The sequence below is a fragment of the Stegostoma tigrinum genome, chromosome 18 (genome assembly GCF_030684315.1).
Source record: "Stegostoma tigrinum isolate sSteTig4 chromosome 18, sSteTig4.hap1, whole genome shotgun sequence".
In the NCBI taxonomy this organism is placed as follows: Eukaryota; Metazoa; Chordata; class Chondrichthyes; order Orectolobiformes; family Stegostomatidae; genus Stegostoma; species Stegostoma tigrinum.
The window spans coordinates 7,630,379-7,646,240 of record NC_081371.1 but is presented as its reverse complement, the minus strand read 5'-3'; the positions used below and the strand labels follow the sequence as shown (position 1 = coordinate 7,646,240).

General features: G+C 42.2%; 1 protein-coding gene across 1 annotated transcript in view; it reads right to left on the bottom strand.

Annotated features, from left to right (window-relative positions):
• The window catches only part of tmtc1 (transmembrane O-mannosyltransferase targeting cadherins 1), a 172,180-nt gene that overhangs the window by 19,575 nt on the left and 136,743 nt on the right, over window positions 1-15,862 (bottom strand). The window contains exons 12-14 of the mRNA XM_059652288.1: window positions 14,127-14,235; window positions 1,511-1,613; window positions 2-137 (exon numbers count right to left, since the gene is read on the bottom strand). Of these exons, the coding sequence (XP_059508271.1) occupies window positions 2-137; window positions 1,511-1,613; window positions 14,127-14,235 (348 nt within the window). The remainder of the gene's footprint in view (window position 1; window positions 138-1,510; window positions 1,614-14,126; window positions 14,236-15,862) is intronic.

Sequence of the window (15,862 nt, the reverse complement as noted above, 5' to 3'; positions counted from 1 at the left end):
CCGTTTGTACCATGCTTCTGCCTCCTTGTTCTTGTTTGCCGAACGTAGCAGTCGACCGAGATTTACCATGGCAACGTAGTGTTTGGGATTGAGCTGAATGGCGTGCAGGTAATGACCTGAAGCTCCAAACCCTTTTCCTACAAGACACAGGCAAGTTCGAAGGTTAACAGCAAGGCAAAAATGGTTGAGCTGATCTGGGATTCACTGCCTGACATGGTGGTGGCAGCAAATTCAACAGCCATGGTCGATATCAGTCTGGATAAATACTTGGAACAGGGAAAGGCAAAAGGAAATGGGTGAGGGTTGAAGGGCCGGGGCATGAGGACTTCTCTCTTTCAATGATCAAGCACAGCCAACACGGACTCCTTCTCTAGCCAACACTGACATGATTCAGGCGAGCTTTTCAAAACAAGGGCTGATAATATTTCATCTGAAAAATGTTAACACTTTTTCTCTCACAAATGCCTGAGCTGCTGCGCATTTTCTTGGAAATGATGGCATTTTGAAAAGTTTGAGATCTTTCTTGGGCTAAAGGCAATCATTCCATGGGAGAGTACCTGCAAAAGATCTGATGTTGGATGTTTGGTTCAGTCTGGTTCGTTCTCCCAGAACAACATGTGGTGCTAAAGCTACATCCCAACAAGGAGGAGAGCCATTTGCCAAGTTTGGTCTGACTGCACAGTTTAAGATGGTTTGTTTAAAACCAGGACATTCACTTTGGTACCTGGTTGCATGTTTTCTCCTTCTTCCCTCAGGTACATGTCTGAGATGTTAAAGAAGAAAAGACAGGGCTTGCTTTAGAAGTGAAGGCAAGAAGATCATTTAAAAAAAACAACACTCATGTTAGACGGTGGCTTTTGAGCACTTGGTTCAAAATCCAGCCTGGACCAATGGTATAAACATCTCTCATCTTCCAGTTGGAAGGTTGTATCTGGCATTGGACGCCAGTTAGGTCAGATGGCTGGACAGCAATGCAGAGTGATGTCAACAGCACAGGCTCAATATCCACACCGGCTCACATCACCATGAAATTCCTGCCTTCTCAGCATCATCCTTTGCCTGAGGTGTGGTGACCCTCAAGTTAAACTCTACACTAACTGTCTCGATCTAAAGAAGGAGTGGTCCTCTGGGACTGTGGCGGCTTTGTATCTGAACTCGGTTTGCCAACATCAAACTAGCCTCAGGTTAACTTGGGCTTACTGCCTCAAAACTGCCTCTAAATAGCATCAAATGAACAATCTCAGGCATGGGTGACTGATATGGGAATCGGATCAACATCACGTCTAGTGTACAAAGGGGTCTTCCCCAACAAGGTAGGATCAAGGTAGTATTGGCGTACAGAAGGGAGCGCTTCTGAGAAACTTGTCGACACGCTTTCTTGAGCTTCCAACAGGAAGAATGATGACTTGGTCAAGGTCAGAAGCAGGCTTATAGGACAGTGCCCCAGGCATTGCCACCTTCAGACAAGTCCCACTGAGTTATATGTGGTTCTGTACGTGTGAAGGCATACCTCGGTCAACTAAGAAGACTCCATAGTTGTTGTGCAGGTCTGAGTTCTCAGGACAGTTTTCAATGCCACGCGTGTACACATCATCAGCTTCTCCAAATCGTTCCTTTCAAAAAATGATTGCCAAAATTTTACATCAATTAAAATGATCAATAAATTACAAACTTCCATCCCTCTAGCTTGGGTAGTCTGTACTGTGCAAGCATGACCACAAGTGATAGAGCAGAGATATTAGAGATAGGCTCAAAACCAAGGGGAGGGTAATTCTCATTACTAAGGCTGACCTACTGAAAGAGCATTGGGATTTTCACTGTGGATTGGATTGGATGTGGCTATAATCTCCCTCGTGATGAAGTAACTTGACTGCAGCTTCAAAAAGGTACTATTGACCCACATATCCCTTGCATGTTCTCATTGCCTGAGTGAAACAAACAAATCCAGTAACAGATTCAGTCTATTGCCAAGTAAGTGCTGCTTGACAGGGCTGTCAAGGATAATTTCCATCACTTTCACAAAAATCAAGTGTGAGAATTGGTCAGGTTGGATACTTCCTGCTTTTTGCGGACAGGACATTACTGGGCAATATTCCTTTCCTGTACCTTCAGCCATTTCTCGATACCACATGCACAGAGTTGAATCAATTAACAATGTGACGCAGGGAATGAGGCAGATCACCCACGCATCACTTGTAGCTTAAAGTGGGCCCGGATGTTTCAACCTTAGCTTTTGTCTGTAGCCCCACAAATCCCAAACCACTTTCATCAAACAGGACTGAAAGAGGCCTTAAAATGACATGCTACGTGGCTGTAACTAAAATAAACTGGCTCTTCTTGACATACCTCTCACCTTTGGCAGAGTTGATCAGATCATTCTTCTGTGGTCACATCGTTCCATCCTTCCTTATCCAATCACAGTCAGAAGAACTATTCCCTTTCTTGTGTCCCCCTCTCTTGCTTCCAAATTATTAGGTTGCTTCTTAGAGATGTACAGTCATAGAGATGTACAGCACAAAAACAGACCCATCAGTCCAACTAATCTATGCCAATCAAATATCCTAAATTAATCTCGTCCCATCTGCCAGCAATTGACCTACATAACTTTAAACCCTTCCTACTCATTTACCCATCCAGATGCCTTTTAAATGTTGTGATTGTACCAGCCTCCACCCACTTACTCTGGCAGCTCATTCAATACACACACCACCCTTTTGTGAAGAAGTTGTCCCTTTGGTTCTTTCCCCTGTCACCTTAAATTGCTTGGCCTGCTGTGTTCATCCAGGTCCTCACTTTGTTATTTCGGATTCTCCAGCATCTGCAGTTCCCATTATCTCTTAAAACTATGCCCATCTAGTTTTGGATTCTCCTACTCTGCAAAAAAGACCTTCGCAATCCTTGCCTCTTTATAAACCTCTGTAAGGTCACCCCTCAACCTCTGACACGCCAGGGAAAATAGCCCCAGCCTATTCGGCCTCTCCCTATAGCTCACACCCTCCAACTCTGGCAAGGTCCTTGTAAATCCTTTTCTGCGCCCTTTCAAATTTCACAACATTCTTCCTATAACAGGAGACTAGAACTGCATGCAGTATTCCAAAAGTGGCCTGGCCAATGTCCTATACTACCGCAACATGACCTTTTCAGCTCCTCTATTCAACGTACTGACCAAGAAAGGCAAGGATACCAAACACTTACTTTGCTATCCTTTCCACCTGTGACTCTACCTACGCAGAACTATGAACCTGCACCCCAAGATCTCTTTGTTCAAAAACAGTCTCCAGGACCCTACCATTAAGTGTATAAGTCCTGCCCTATTTTGCCTTTCTAAAATGCAACACCTCATATCTATCTAAATTAACCCCAAGCTGCCACTCCTTGTCCCTTCTAATCTAGGACTGGATATGGTGAAGTTTCCATCAGTAAAACTTTGGGGGTGACCGAAGACGTCGGGCAGAATTTTCCAGGTCTGTCCAGAACTTTTAGGGTAACTTAACTGGACAGAACAGAAAAGTTCAGTTTCCTGACAGTGAGTAAAGGTTTAGCTGTTTTGTCCGCAGGACGTTTCAGGTGGACTAACTTTCCTGATCTACAGCTGTTTAAAGCTCACATCTAAGAGATGAATACTCACTAACACTCCAACTTGCTTGGAATTATGTTCACAGGTACAATCTTGCCACCAAAAAATGATATCCACATGTTTACAAACTTGACCATATTTGTAACTCCAAGCTCATAACTTGGCTCTGAGGTAACTGAAGAAGGAACTGAAGAAGAATTTTCTGAAGAAGGGTCCCGACCCGAAACGTCAACTTTCCTGCTCCTCTGATGCTGCCTGTCCTGTTGTGTTCCTCCAGCACTGTGTTATCTCTGACTCCAATACTGGCAGTTCTTACTATCTCTTAGGTAACTGAGATGTTTCTTTCAATGCTTACCGTGTAAAGGAGAAAGCCTCTCCATGCTGATCAGTTTATGAGACGTTCCAATAATGTGCAGTCTAGATTATTGTTAAATTCTCACAAGGTTATGAATGAAGCTTTTTGGCCAAGAAAGGCAGCTATATTGGTGGGCACCAATAAACTTGACTAGGGCAGGGCTGAACTCAAAAGGAAGCTCATCTCAAAGGGGTTTTGGTGCATCTGTGTCCCATGCATGTGTAAGAGTCTACATATTTTACCTTTTTTTGTAACAAACGGGAATGGAGGTCAGAGTTCTATGAAAATAAAATACTGGAAGAGACTTGCAACTTGAAAATCAATTGCTATATATCTTTGCTGGTGCCAGGCAATATCGCTTTTTGAAAACTAAACAGGACCAAGATTTTTTGAGATCAGGAAATTCTGCCTTCTGATTAATTGAACTACAAAGCGTTCAAAAGCTACAAATGCCAGAAGAGCAGGGAAAGCAAATTTGTAGAAGCTGCAAACCGAAAGCATTTATCACTTCCTCCGTCTTGCTCTGATGTGAGAAAAACACGGAAAAGTTTAAATGAAACAATTTTAATACAAGGCCCGAAACTAGCCAAAAATCAACTGAATGAAAGAGTGACCATCACCCTACAGACAACAGCATCTCATTATCGCTGGATCGGAAGCCTGAGAGAAATACTTTGGGAAATTTACTGACCCTGTGTGTATTTTGTTCACCCATAATATCTGCGCCAAATTATCTTCTGTCTGTCTTGATCGTAAATGAGTGGGTGCATGTTTGGAGGTTTTGATGGAGTACAGTTTATATTGCATAGTAGTAGGTTAGAAATCTATTCTTCTCTCTGGTTTTAAAAATTTATACTGACACAAATTATTGAGAGTTATTTTCTGATAATGAGGAAACCTGGAATGCATTGTTTTGTCCTGATTAGCAATCAGTTAGGCAAAGTGCACATCTGTGTGGTCTAATTGGAATTATTATTTTTTTTGACAGCTTACTGAAGAGTGGGGTATAATTATCAATGCACTGCTCCCAATTAAGTTATCAGAAGCCTTGATGCTCACTTTGATTGATAATAACGAAGGACTGGATGTATTGTTAGCCTCAGTGTTAAAGGATAAAAGGGGAGATATCAGGTTTCTCGTACTTAATAAGATAGCATTACAAGGCGCTAAAACCATCCTCTGGTTGGAACAAGCATCCCTGATAGATTTACAAGAATTAGAAAGCCAGACTGATGCAATTTGCAAATTAATTAGAGGTGGAATTGTCTGCCAGCTCTAAGAAGGAAGAGGTTTGAATTTGATGTTGAAATATTGGTGAAGGATCCTGGATTGGTGGAAATACGTGAGGAACTAGGAACACAGAGTGACGAGCAATTTGAATGAGCAAGGATTCGATTTCGGTTAAAGCCCCCTGATTATGAGAATGGGGTAAAGCAACTCAAAATAGAAAATGAAAGAGCTTTGGAATCCAGAAGAATGGAAAAGAAAATTAGAAGGACAACGGAGATGAGAAAGTTTGAACTTGAATGTCAGAGGCAAGTGAAACAACAAACATTTCGGGAGAGGGAAAATAAGAAAAGGAAATTAAACGAGAGAGATAGAGACGGCTGGCTTAAAGTAATGGGGTTTTAAAAATCATGTCAGATACTGAAGAAGGTTCTGATGATGAAAATCCTAGTCATGATACAGAGTAAGAAAATGTTTAATTGCGGGCAGACCTTAGAAAACATTGAGGGAAAAGAGGGGGAGGCGTTCTTTATGTCATTTGAGAAAATGGTGAAACAAACCCAAGTGGCGGACTGAAAACTGGACATTGTCTATTCGAGGCACATTGACAGGCAAAAGCACACAAAATATATGCAACACAGTCGGAGGGGTTTTCTACAGATTGTGACATATTATTATGGAATAGAAGATATTTTGGGTGTGTATGAGATAGATCCTGAAGCACACGGGTAGTTCTGCTGTAACATATGCTTCGGAACGCTAATTGGCTGTAAAGAGATTGATGAATAGTGGACACTGTGTGGATAACGTGAACTCTCTGCTGTAAAGGAATAGTGATTTTCACACAAGAATGCAACAATCATGTTACATGAGCACTACCTGTACAGGCAAAAGTTTCAACAAGTTGAAGAAATCTGGCAAAACCTATATTAAATGAGAAAGGATAAGCCAAGTGAGTTTGACGGACAAAATTGAGCATTGGAGGTAAACACCAAGTATGGAACTCTCAGAGAAACTATTGCCCTGGAAGAATCTATAAAAACCTTTTGCCGTAAGAACTGATGTTAAAGACCCAGAAGGCTGTAACTGCTGAACAGGTCGCATTAATAGTGACGATTAGGAGCTGATTCTTAAAACTAAACACTTTTCTGTCCCTCCCATAAACTCAAGAATGATTGAGGTTGGGAGACTGAAAGTAAGCCAAGTAGAGTAAAGAAGGGGCAGTTGACAATGCCCCATGATCCCCTCCTCAGATCCGAAAGGGAGGTACTGAGGGCAGGGATTGAAATGTTTCCATTGTCATAAAATGCAGCACATTCATTCCAAATGCTGGCAGTTGCCTTGAAACCCATAGGACATATTGATGTTCATGATAGTGAAAGAAAAGAAGCAATTCAAAGGTAAAAGGTAGCAACAGCCAATAAACCAAAGGTAAACACTGCTGTGAGTGAAGGAGAATTGAACAAGGTAGATAAGAGACTCAAAGGATTTTGTCAAAAGAAGTAGTAACCACTTATTCTTCCAATGATTCAGCTAAACCCATACCTCTACGAACAGGCACAGGAGCGACACAATCTCATTTGCTGGAGAAAGATGGATGTTTCTCTTCAGACAGTGTAATAAAAGCCACAGTGTTAATAAATGAGTAAACGGAGAGTATATCTGGTTCCATTACACAAAGTGCAGTTGGAGTATGGCTTGACTGGAACAGCTTTAGGAGTTGTCAAGATTTTATCTGCGCACGGTGTTGACTTAATACTGACTGGTTAATGATTTAGCTGGATTGAACACTATGGCTTCACTATAACCACAGCAAGTTTGAATGAGGCTAAAGAGGTATAATGGCTGCAGGAATGCACAAGATCAGATTACTTTTCCATCATGTGTGGCGGCCACAGCAACGGTTAAACAAAGTCCATCACCAGAGGTCAAAGTAGCTCCTCAAACAGATGTTAGAACAGTCTAAACTTTCATTAAGGACAGAATGATTCAAAAGAAGTACCTAATGTGTCTTCATTAATTGAGATTTCAGAAAGCAGATCTCATTGCTTTACACATAACGGAGTACCAATTAAAACAAAACAGTAGGAGTCTGGAGGACGTTCACCAAGATAACACCTTGTTGGGCCACTTCCATTGTGAAGACAGGCTGGGTAAGCTAGGCTTGCTTTCCTTCGAGCAGAGAAGGCTGAGGGGTGTTACCCGAGTGAGGTGTGTAAGACAGTGACGGGTGTGGACATGGTGGATAGAAAGAATTCACCTTCATTGAAGTACTAATAACAAGGGGACATAATTTTAAGGTAAACAGAGGGTTGTGGCAAAGAGAGTTGAGGAAAAATATTTATCAACTGGAGGGTGATGGGAATCTTGAACGCACGGCCTGAGAAGGCTGTATAAGTGAAAAACATCAAATCCTAAAAAAAGTACTTGGATGAGCACTTGAAATGTCATAACATTCAAGGCTATGGGCCCAAGTGCTGGAAAATGGGATCGTGTCAGCGCAGGCTCAGTGGGCCGAACGTTTTCTTCTGCTGTATGACTATGGCTATGAAAGAACGGCAGACTAACATGTTACAATTAGAACTTTCTAATAGGAGACAAAGTGCTAGTGTTATTATCTTCACACGGTGAACCTCCGAAAGTGATGTTCGGTGATCCTTACAACATATTCAGGAGGGCTTGCAAACTGACTAGTCTTCTTGACACTCATGAATGCAGGAAGTAGAACAAGAGAAGGTTCTTCTCAACCTCACCACTCACCCGAGACATTGTAAACCCTAGGTTAAACTCACCATCAGTTATCTCTTTCCTAGTGGATTGCAGCCCTGTGGTCCTCTGGGACAATGACAATGTCACCTTTTACTGCAACACTTTGACAACATCTCTTTGGACATAGCGGAAGGACTAAGGCAACAACAGCAAGTTAAAAAACAGATCTTCGCCACAATCACAGAAAGTCCGAGTGAGGTTAAAGATTCGTAATGGTTGCACTAAGGAATAAGTTCAGGTATTTTTCCATCACAAAAATGAAGTCCATCAGCAGCAGTCCTTAGTTAGGTTACTTACGAAGTTCACAGAGATACACCAGGATGTATTACGTGAGCTGGGCATGATATGGGCATAGGCGAATCAGTGTGACAAAATATCCTTATTGGTTAAGCACAGACAATAGAACTCAGGTGGAAACATGCTGAAGAATCACTCCTGCCAAAGCAGTTAGAGCTCACCAGTGGCATCAATTGCTAAACCTGATGGATCAATAGAATCTGCAGAGATTGCAGATTACTGCATAGATTAATTCAGCAATGTAAACAGTTTCATACCAAGTTTCCCAGCTATAAGGTTGCATTGACAAAGTTGAAAGTGCTTCGTTTCTTTGTTGAGTCATAAAGTCATACAGCACAGAAACAGACCCTTCAGTCCTCAATTCATCTGGTGCCATTTGCCAGCATTTGGCCCAAATCTCACTAAACCCAGGTGCCTGTTAAACGTTGTTGTTGCACCAGCCTCCATCATTTCCCCTGGCAGCTCATTTCATGCATGCACCACCTTCTGCGTGAAAAAGTTGCCTTTTGGGTCCCTTTTAAATCTTTCCCCTCTCACTGTGATCTACCTCCTCGAAGAATTCCCGACCCTGGGGAAAAGACCTTGGCTATTCACCCTATCCATGCCCCTCATGATTTTGTAAACTTCTATAAGGTCAAGCTCAGCCTCCGACACTCCAGGAAAAACCAGCCTATTCATCCTCTCTCAATAGCTCTAACCCTACTTTAAGATCAATCTATTTAAGATTTACTGGTGAGCACTATTCATGTCAAAAGCGAAGAAGAGACCAGTATTTGTGACACCAAATGAGTTGTATCAATGTTAAGTGATGTCATTTGTGTTTAAAAATGTTACAGTTACGTTACAAAGGCTTACGAATCAAGTGCCGAACTGTGCAGTTTACTTATACAAAGTTTTAATATATAGTGACACTTGGGACGAACATATAAAACAATTAGAATACTTGTCTAACCAGTAATAGTTAGCTGGCTTCATAAGAAATCTCGCCAAGAGTGAAGTTGCAAAAGCAAACATAATTTAACTGAGGAAATTGTACAAGTATTGCCAACAACAACAAAAGTGAATAGAACATCTGATAGAATTCACCAATCCTAAAACTAAATAGGAAATCATGAGATATCAGGGAATGTGTGGGTTGTCTCTAAAACTGATGCCTAATTTCAGCACAATAATTCTCAATTCAACAGATTTGTTACGATATCAGGCAATTAATGACTTGGACGAGGGAATTGAAGGATGGGTCAGCAAGTTTGCAGACGACACAAAGGTCGGAGGTGTCGTTGACAGTGTAGAGGGCTGTTGTAGGCTGCAGCGGGACATTGACAGGATGCAGAGATGGGCTGAGAGGTGGCAGATGGAGTTCAACCTGGATAAATGCGAGGTGATGCATTTTGGAAGGTCGAATTTGAAAGCTGAGTACAGGATTAAGGATAGGATTCTTGGCAGCGTGGAGGAACAGAGGGATCTTGGTGTGCAGATACATAGATCCCTTAAAATGGCCACCCAAGTGGACAGGGTTGTTAAGAAAGCATATGGTGTTTTGGCTTTCATTAACAGGGGGATTGAGTTTAAGAGTCGTGAGATCTTGTTGCAGCTCTATAAAACTTTGGTTAGACCGCACTTGGAATACTGCGTCCAGTTCTGGGCGCCCTATTATAGGAAAGATGTGGATGCTTTGGAGAGGGTTCAGAGGAGGTTTACCAGGATGCTGCCTGGACTGAAGGGCTTATCTTATGAAGAGAGGTTGACTGAGCTCGGTCTCTTTTCATTGGAGAAAAGGAGGAGGAGAGGGGACCTAATTGAGGTATACAAGATAATGAGAGGTATAGATAGAGTTGATAGCCAGAGACTATTTCCCAGGGCAGAAAAGGCTAGCACGAGGGGTCATAGTTTTAAGCTGGTTGGTGGAAAGTATAGAGGGGATGTCAGAGGCAGCTTCTTTACGCAGAGTTGTGAGAGCATGGAATGCGTTGCCAGCAGCAGTTGTGGAAGCAAGGTCATTGGGGTCATTTAAGAGACTGCTGGACATGTATACGGTCACAGAAATTTGAGGGTGCATACATGAGGATCAATGGTCGGCACAACATTGTGGGCTGAAGGGCCTGTTCTGTGCTGTACTGTTCTATGTTCTATGTTCTATGTTCTAAATGTTCAGCAGGAAGCCTAACAGCATTTGAGAAGCTAAAGGTCATCCCAATAAGTAGACTGGTTTTGGCTATCCTAACTTTATGAAACTTTTAAAATTAGCTTCTGATCTTCTTGCTCATTAGATGTAGCAAACAGAGAAGAACATAGTTGTACAAGCTTAAAATGCCCACTTCCACACTTTGTGTTAAAAATACAAAAAGCACCCCATTGTCATCAGTCCCCACTCTAAAGTCCTTTCCCCACATACCAACTCCATCCCTTCCCTGCTTAAGGAAGAACCAGACTTTTTGCAACTTTGGTGTCGTATTTGATCCAGACCTTCAAATCTCCAGCATCGCCTACTACCACCTCCCCACCATCACACAAGTGTACTCTGCCTCAGCTCATCAAACTCTCCTCCACGCCTCTGTTACCTCTAAACTTCATTACTCTAACACAATCCAGGATGGTGGTGTGTTCTCTTCCCCTTCATAAACCTGAGGGTTTTTATGGTTCCGTCATCTGCGTCCTAACGTGCACCAAATCCAGCTAAATATCACCCCTGTTCTCACTGACCTACAACGACCTCCAGTTAAGGAACTCCTCATTTGTAAAATTCTCATTCTCGTCTATAAATCCTTCATTGGCCTCTCCATTCCTAGTCACTATAATTTTCCTGATCATCCCCGATTTTAATCAATCCACATCTGCCGTCTCACCCCTGGAATTCCCTTCCAAAACTCTCGTCCCTCCCTCTGTCTTCCTTTAAGATGGTCCTTTAACATCACCTTTGACCAAGCTGGTGGTCCTCTGTCCTAATGTCACCTTCTTTGCCTGGGTGTTGATATCTGACTCATTTTACACCTGTGAAATGCCTTGGATTTTTCTTTGCTAAATGTAAGGCTGTTCTCTAAATGGAAGTTGTGGCATGGTTCAATGGTGTCTAACCCTGCTTGGTCAAAAGGTGGAGCCACTTTCCATATCCTTAGTGTGAAGTGTTTTGAGATTCCTGGAACCTCAAAGTCTCCGGTCACTTTCAAGCTGCTATTTCTGGGAGGTTGTTACTTTTGTATGTGTTCCCACTACACTTTCGGGCAGTTTATTACCACTCACTGTATTTAAAATTACTTCCGGTTCTTTTCCGAATTAATTTAATCCATCTCCTCTAGTTACAGTGCCAGTGTGAAACTATCTATCAAAACCCTATATAAATTTTAAATACCTCTATTAAAACTCCTTAAACTTCTCTGTTTAAATGACTATTCCAGCTTCTCTTGAGTCTCCACAATGAAATGTTATACTTCCACTGAAACACCTCATTAAACTGCAGCCCTCAAAGGGAAAACAGGGGACCGCAGTCAGTAGCCCCTAACCCTAATGACCCCAGCAAGTAGTAAAAAATAATCACACGTTTTGCTTTTGATTTTGTGGGCCACGAGAGTTTTTGATGCATAAAGTTTAAATGCACATCCAGCTGTGCTACCAATCTCATGTGTTGCAAGTTCCAACAGATCTCATTGTTCTGATTTTGGAGCCTTTTCCAAGACTCCAGGCTCTCATAGTTCAGATGGGAAAGCAGCCATGGTAGCAATGGACTTGCGCAGGTGACAAAGCGTGGATTGTGGGATCTCAGGCTTGTATGTGATTGACCTATAGCACTGGGATCACACCATCAGTGATCTTCACCAACACCATCAGCTCTCTTGGGAGCATCACTCACTGTAATTTCATCACACAGCATGAAGTTATACATGCACAATCAAACATGCGCACAGACACACATACATACAGTCATGAACTTGTATATCCACATGTTAGACTGTAAAGAAGATGGGATTTGTGCCTCTGGAGCTATTGATGAGATGTTTTATGCTGGTGCTTCCCCTTGGTGAAAAATATCAACTTTCTTCACAAACTACCATGGTCTTCCTGGCTTCTGCCACATGGATATTGACCTGAAAACAGAATTTGGGCAGCACAGTGGCTCGGTGGTAAGTACTGCTGCTTAACAGCAGCAGGGGCACGGGTTCAATTCCACCGTCAAGCAATGGTCTGTTTGCACGCTCTCGCGTGTCTGTGTGGGTTTCTGTGTGGGTGCTCTGGTTTCCTTCTACAGTCCAACGAGGTGCAAGTTAGGTGGATTGGCCATGCTAAATTACCCCATAGTGTCCAAGGATGTGCGGGCTAAGTGGGTTAGCCACAGGACATACAGGGTTACAGGGACAGGGCAGGGGGGCTGGGTCTGGGTTGAATGCTTTTCAGAGGGTCGGTGTCGACTTGAGGGGCTGAATGGCTTGCTTCCATGCGGTAAGGATTCTATGATAAATAAAACTGCAACAACCTACACAAACTGCCTTCTATAAATTCTGCTGGAGTATCACAGATTGGCCAGCATATTGAATTGCCTTCCAGGTAAGGCAAACACCTTCAACTCGCTCAATATCTAACTAGATAACATATTGACTTTTCTGTAAATGATTGAGCAAAGGGAAACCCATTCATTGGCATCTGAATGCCGGATCTTGCTGGGATCTATCTTCAAATATAAATGCTGTTGATTCCACAATAACACCAAGAGCCTCTAGGAGCTTCAGAAAAGTTTCTCTTGATTTGGTTTTGCACAGAAATATATTGTAGCAAACAGAATTGAGGGAAGGATGTATGATGTCAGGAAAAGCAGTGGCAAAACTGTGCAAAAGAAATAGCCTTCTGTTTCATGAAATGTGGTGCCAAATTCTTAGAATATTAGACTCTTAGAATATAAATGCAAAGTATTCAGAAATCCATTGTTTTCCATTGGACAGAATGTGAAAAGTGGTTGAGGGGAATGGAGAGAAAGTACTGTGACAGTACTGTGGCTTCGAGAGGTGTGTTTTGAGCTGTTTATTTTTGGACAGGGATTGAGGTACAGGTAGCGAGCAGTCTATAAGATGATAAACAACTTTTGAAGCCTTGTGTGGTTACTTTTTTGAAAATCAGAACATTAGAAGCAGCCATAGCAGGTGTGGTTGAGATCCGGTAGAACCAGGGTTTTTTTCTCAGTTTATCTTTTCAGCAATTGTAGCTGGGGTCTCAGCAGGGCTGGAGATGCTGGGGTTGTAAAAAGGTGACACATCTCTCTTTGCTACAGATGAAAGCTGGAGTTCCCTCTCTCACAGAATTGTCTTTTAATGTTCTTTCCTCCTGGACTGGAGAACTGCATTGGAACTATGTTTTCTGAATTTGCCCTTTGACAAGGGTGTGTTTATGGGATGTTACTATATTGTTTTTTAGTAGTAAAACACTGTTGTTCTGTTAAGTTGTCTGATAGAATTAGGTGATTCCAAATTCTTCATTTTAACTAGTGTTTGAATAAATTGTGTTTTGCTTAACATCAAGTAATTTGACCAATCACATTGAATCTGGAACACAGCAGCTCACATTTACCTTTAAAATAAGAAGTAGTTAGGGTCTAGACTACCTTCTTAATACATTTTGAGGGGGTTTGGTCTGTTCTGTAACAGTAAGAAGAGTGCTTCTGAAGTTAATGTTGAAATTTCAACATGTGATGGTTCAGAAACAGCATGATGGTCAGCCCTATCCAGTAGGCTCATCAATCAAAGTTCAGAACAAGGGGGCACAGGCACTGCAGATGATCATTCAGGAAACCCATGTCCTCGCAGGCCGGACAAGCTCACCTGTACTTTGGGCTCGTAAGTTATGTGGGTTTAACTGCTTACACTTCTGCCACAAATCAGAATCAAGTTGATGAGGGTCAATGGTGCCAAGACTCACCTGCTCGGCCAACAGAGCTGCAAGGCTGGAGTAGGCATCAGCAAACTGGGGGCCAAACCGAACAGAGTCGCGCAGTAACTGCTCAGCCTCAGCCAGCTTCTTCTGGGATCTGCAAAATTGCAAACGCTTTGTAAGAGGTGATTTTAGACTTAGTTGGTTTCGTCAGACACGTCAGTCAAACAATGTAAGCGCATTTGTTGTTGAAGAGATGATCATCTGGGTTTGAAAGATATTTGCCTCCAGGCTCTAAGCCACTGATGTTCCCCGAGCATTTACAAACCTATTAATTCTAATGTTATAAAAGAGAGCAACAGTGACTAAAAGAGATAGAGAGTGAGAGAGGTAGAGATGGGCAGAAAAGATAAGACAAGATAAGAGACGACAGGAGGAGGGAAAGGAAGAGTGAATCCTACTGAAAACAAAAATTGCTGGAAATCATAGTGGGTCAGGCAGCATCCATGGAGAGAAAGCAAGCTAATGTTTTGAGTCTAGATGACTCATCATCAGTTTCTTCCGAAAGAGTGAATACTCCATTTACCACAATCAGTGAAGCTCTAGTGTGTTAGCACAGAGGAACCATGACTGTATCTTACATGGGGAATATCTGAACCCTGAATATTCTCTTGTGACATTGTTACTGGTGATGTTCAAAATCCATTAAGCTAAGGATGTATCCCAGGAAACTTTGTGTGTTGTTTAAAGGGGAGTCCCTAGTTCCAACATCACTGAGGAAAGGCCTGTTCAATCGGGTCATCATTACTTAATAGTATTTGTTCGACCACATCCATCCTGCAGACAAAATGTCGCAGTCAATTAATCATCCAATCCAATAAGTGAAATTAACCATGATGAAATTGACATCCTTATTGATCCACTCAACAATCCAGTCGATTTCAATGAACTCTCACTAGTTTCCTTGAGTGAATCAGGTATTAGATATAACCATTAAAGAAATTGCTTCGCTGTCTCAGAAGATTTGTCTTTTAAGACTCAACTGGTGATGTGAACAACAGCTTTGAACTGTGACTTCAGTTGAAGAAATGGCACCTCACCATTTCCAATGTCGGATTTAGCCACAGTGAATCCTGGGGCACTGTTCCAACACCGTCAATGGAAGTCTTGGCTCTAGCCACAGTCATTTTAACACATAAATATTAATTTTCAGTTCAGAAATGCAATGTCCTGCGTATCAGAGTGCCTCTGGCCCAGTCACCTGGTCAAGAAATTGTTGCTGATTTCCAAAAATAAACCTCTGACTTGAAGTTTAATTTTACCCAACTTTTGGCTCCTTTCTACCATTTGCATAGCGCAAAACATCTGCGCCTTCAACACAGGTGACAACGGTAGCTTAATTTCCCTGCATTTGTTTACCTACTCATTTTGGATCCAAATGTCTGACTTACAGCTCCTTCTTCTCTCCAGCACCTGCTTAAATATTCACTCTTCCCCGCTATTGGACTTTTCACTTCTCGACCTTCAGTTAATCAATCTTCACAATTCTCAGTTCTTTGCTGGTCATCATTGTTTCTACTGCTGTCATTCTGCTGACTCAACACATTGAAGAGTGTATCAGAGATAACAGGAGTTGCAGATGCTGGAGAATCCGAGATAACAAGGTGTGGGGCCGGATGAGCACAGCAGGCCGAGCAGCATCTTAGGAGTAGGAAAGCTGACGTTTCGGGCCTCAATCCTTCATCAGAAAGGCATTTTTTTTTTGGTTGGGATTGGAGCGGAGG